General features: G+C 37.7%; 1 protein-coding gene across 1 annotated transcript; it reads left to right on the top strand.

The window, feature by feature from the left end:
- Positions 1-3265, top strand: LOC107877806. Its single transcript, XM_047415274.1, has 4 exons — positions 1-17; positions 1128-1355; positions 2230-2376; positions 2762-3265. The coding sequence occupies exons 2-4, from the start codon at positions 1211-1213 to the stop codon at positions 2938-2940; spliced, it is 471 nt and encodes a 156-aa protein (XP_047271230.1). The 5' UTR covers positions 1-17; positions 1128-1210; the 3' UTR covers positions 2941-3265.
- The last annotated feature ends 341 nt before the right edge of the window (positions 3266-3606 follow it).

The raw sequence follows: 3606 nt of genomic DNA, 5'->3' as shown, positions 1-3606 counted from the left end.
AGCAACATTGGAAGCTGGTAATATTTTAGAAGAGGGTAGTATATATCCTCACTAAACACTTCCATCACCACTTATAGCTGTTGGTAAAGGTGGTCATTTTGAGTTATGAAATCATTCCAGAAGTGAGAAATCAAGAAATAAAGTATAAGAGCTAATGTGATAAATAGGAGAGAGCAGCAAAGAGAGGTCCAAAAGTGTGAGTGAAGGGAAAAACTGAATGTTAAATATTATAAGACCGGACTTGGTATTTAGTTTACAATAATAAAATATAAGTTGTGAGCAACTAATTGTATTGAACATTTAGATGCAAGTTTGGACTGAGTTTAGAAAGATCTTAAAGGGGTAGCCCGGTGCACTAAAGCTTTCGCTATATGCAGTGTTCGGTGAAGGGCTGGACCAAAAGGGTCTATTATATGCAGTCTGACCTTGCATTTCTGCAAGAGGTTGTTTCCATGGCTTAAATCCGTGAGTTTAGAAAGACCTTATAGATGGTATAATCAGGGTTAGCTTGGGCATGAAATTAGGTGGGGGAACCCAAAAAGGGGCTCTAATATATGGAGAAGGAAGCTAAAGGAAAGATAGCTGCTGTTGGTTTGGGAGGAATCTAAAGTGTTGACGATTTGATTATAGTTTCCTAAAAAGGATAGTCTAATACAATATTCCTTTTTCCTACATCAGGCATCTCAAATGATGTGAAGTTTTCATCTCATATCTATTTTATTTAATGATAAAGGGACATAGAAGTGCTTTTGGAGTTGTTCTACGGTGAGCCTACTACAATATCTGTTTCCTTCAACTCCCTCATCACCCCTTACATAGATAAGAAGAGAGTGGTAGTTTCCTTCTAATTACGCTCTCCTACTCTTTCTCTATCTTCTATGTATTTTTGTTTCAAGCTTGTAGTTACACTAAATTAACTCTGACAAACTTTGTAGCAGAAATTTTGTGCCTTGGTGGTTAGTAGAAAATTATTGTCTATCATGTTGTCATGAAGATGTTTTGTTATTATGTTTCTGTGTAAATTTGTTGTCTATATCAGGAGTCTAAAATTTCCCCGTGAATCTATATTCAATCTTTTTACACCAGAAACACTATTTTTATGTTTTACTCAAACATTTTCCTTTCAGTTATTTCAGATTCTAAACTGAAGTGCACATAACATCCATTATGGTGGAATGACTTCAAGTACATAAGTTCCTAGGCATTGAGGATGAAGGGAGGTTTAAAGGTGCCACGGATCTCTCTCATCCTTGTTGGATTTGTCTGTGCCACTGTTATTACTTTTGCATATGTGAAAAGCCCTTTTCTCTCTTATTGGACACCATCTCAAGATCATGTCTTCCAGATTTCTCCAGGTTTGGCAGTAATTCTCTTTTGACATTTTCATTGGTAGTTCATTTTCCATTTTGGATTAGCAAATATGTTGACCCATTTAAAGACAAGGTAGTATATCATGCTGTAGAAGCTGCTGCTATTTGGCAGTTCAACCTTTTTATTTTTGTGAAAAAAAAGTATTTTGTATATGTTTAGTGGAACGGGGAGCAGTTTTGACTGAGATGCAGTTACGAGCCAGTGGTTGCATAAAACTCAATACCACTGGAGCAGCCATTGTAGATAGCAGGTACCAGAACACAGCATGTCTGTATAAACAAAGGTGTTTTTACACCAGTTCACATTGCTGTATTCGTGTTTAGATACATGAAACTTGGCAGAAGTTGTGGTTCTTGCAAGTTTTGGCTGGTTCTTTTGCACAATAATTTTCTTTGTTGTGTATATCATCTCACCCAATTGATCTGCCTGATTATGCTAAAACATATTTTCTTTTGTCAAATTTTTCCCAGTAAATAATGATATCATCTGTTTCTTCATCAACTTGAAGTAATAAGGCTACTTGTCTAAATTCCCCCCTTGGATAATATGTCCCATTAAAGATCCTACTTTGACTTTTCTAGGTATTGAAATTGAAATATGGGATAAGTTGTCTTATGCAGTTTGGTGGAGAAGTGTTTAAAGTAATGTTTCAAATATGATAAAGTTGAATGTTAACCAGTAAGATTCACGCCGACATCAATAAATATGTTGGAGGGAGAAAAAACTTTCCTCCTCAAGGAAATCGTTGTTTTAGGACAAACCAAAAAGGAAAGTAGTATTGTGACAGAGTAAATAGAACTTGATGGAAATATTGCTGAATCCTATTGGATTCCTTATCTATACTCGGTTCTCTTGCAGATTTTAAAGTGAAAGATGAAGAAGTTTTAAGAGAGAGAAATAGGGTAGAGAAATCAGAAGAAAACATGAAATTTAAATCCGCCATTTCAAACTCTTTTATGAAGGATAACGTGACTGAAGAACTGATTACCAATACTGAAATAGAAGGTACGGTGTGTTCGAGTATAACCTTTCATCATTTCTGAATGCCTCAAATAATGAAGAATTAGTGATAGAAGTAAAGTCCTTTGTCTTTCTCTGGTTCATACATGAATGTGTAAGTTTTCTGTCCTCCAAATGAAAAGAACGAGGAACTTCCCTTATCCTGAGTTGTATGAATAAAATAGCTCTTAATCTGCTTATTGTATGCTGAATCCTATTGCTTCCAACTCCTCAACTTGATTTATGTTTGACAATGTGTTATTTTACTGCAGTAAAGAACTACTTCCACTGGTACCTATTCATGTTTTATAATATCTTTGTGCTCTTAGTTACCATTGAGCTTAAGTGATCTTTAGTCTCTGCAGCTTTATGTTTTGATGGTGTTTTTCAGGAAATGCCGGTATTCCTGCCAAAGTTCCTCAAAAAGGAGAAGATTTAAAAGCTTTGGAATTAAAAAATAGTTCAAGAGATCAGGAAAATGAAGTCACTGCTCCAGTGAATTCGGCAGGCGGTGCTGCGGAAAATATGATATCTACCTTAAAAAATCATGGTGATTATCATTCTATTTGATTATTTGTTTGCTTCTCTTTGATGTCATTTGAGGGATGGCCTTGGCTCAGCGGTAAGCTTGCTTACCGTGGTGTGCCAGGGTCGGGGGTTCGAAACGCCCCTCCAGCGAAGCTGGGGTGAGGGCGCGTAGGTCAGGCCCGGAGTGGTCCCCCCCCTCCCCGACACCTACGGAGTAGGTATGAACCGGTTCGTCCCTTTTCTCTTTGATGTCATTTAGCTGTAGAATTTATCTTAAACCCCCACCGAGGACATGACCCTAGATAGGAAGGTCTGGAAGACGCGAATTACGGCAGAAGAGTAGGGCCAGATTGGGTCGCTAGTGTAGGGAATTACTTGGTGGGGGTTTTTTATTTTTTATTCCCGTTATGATTCCGTATTCAGTGTTCCATGCTTATTACGAATCTGTGTGCTTTCCTCTGCTTTTCTCTGTTTTATATTCCTTATGGGTGCCGTATTTATGTTATGTCATCTGCTTCTGTGCTTTACTGTGTGTTTGTGTGATATCTTGTGCCTTGAGCCGGGGGTCTTTCGGAAACAGCCTTTCTACTTCATCAGAGGTAGAGGTATGGACTGCGTACATCTTACCCCCCAGACCCCACTAAGTGGGAATACACTGGGTTTGTTGTTGTTGTAAATGATTATAAAACCAACATGTATAGAAAGGGG

The sequence above is a fragment of the Capsicum annuum genome, chromosome 7, assembly GCF_002878395.1.
Source record: "Capsicum annuum cultivar UCD-10X-F1 chromosome 7, UCD10Xv1.1, whole genome shotgun sequence".
Lineage (NCBI taxonomy): Eukaryota > Viridiplantae > Streptophyta > Magnoliopsida > Solanales > Solanaceae > Capsicum > Capsicum annuum.
The sequence above is the reverse complement of the archived record's forward strand: the minus strand, read 5'-3'. Positions and strand labels throughout refer to the sequence as shown.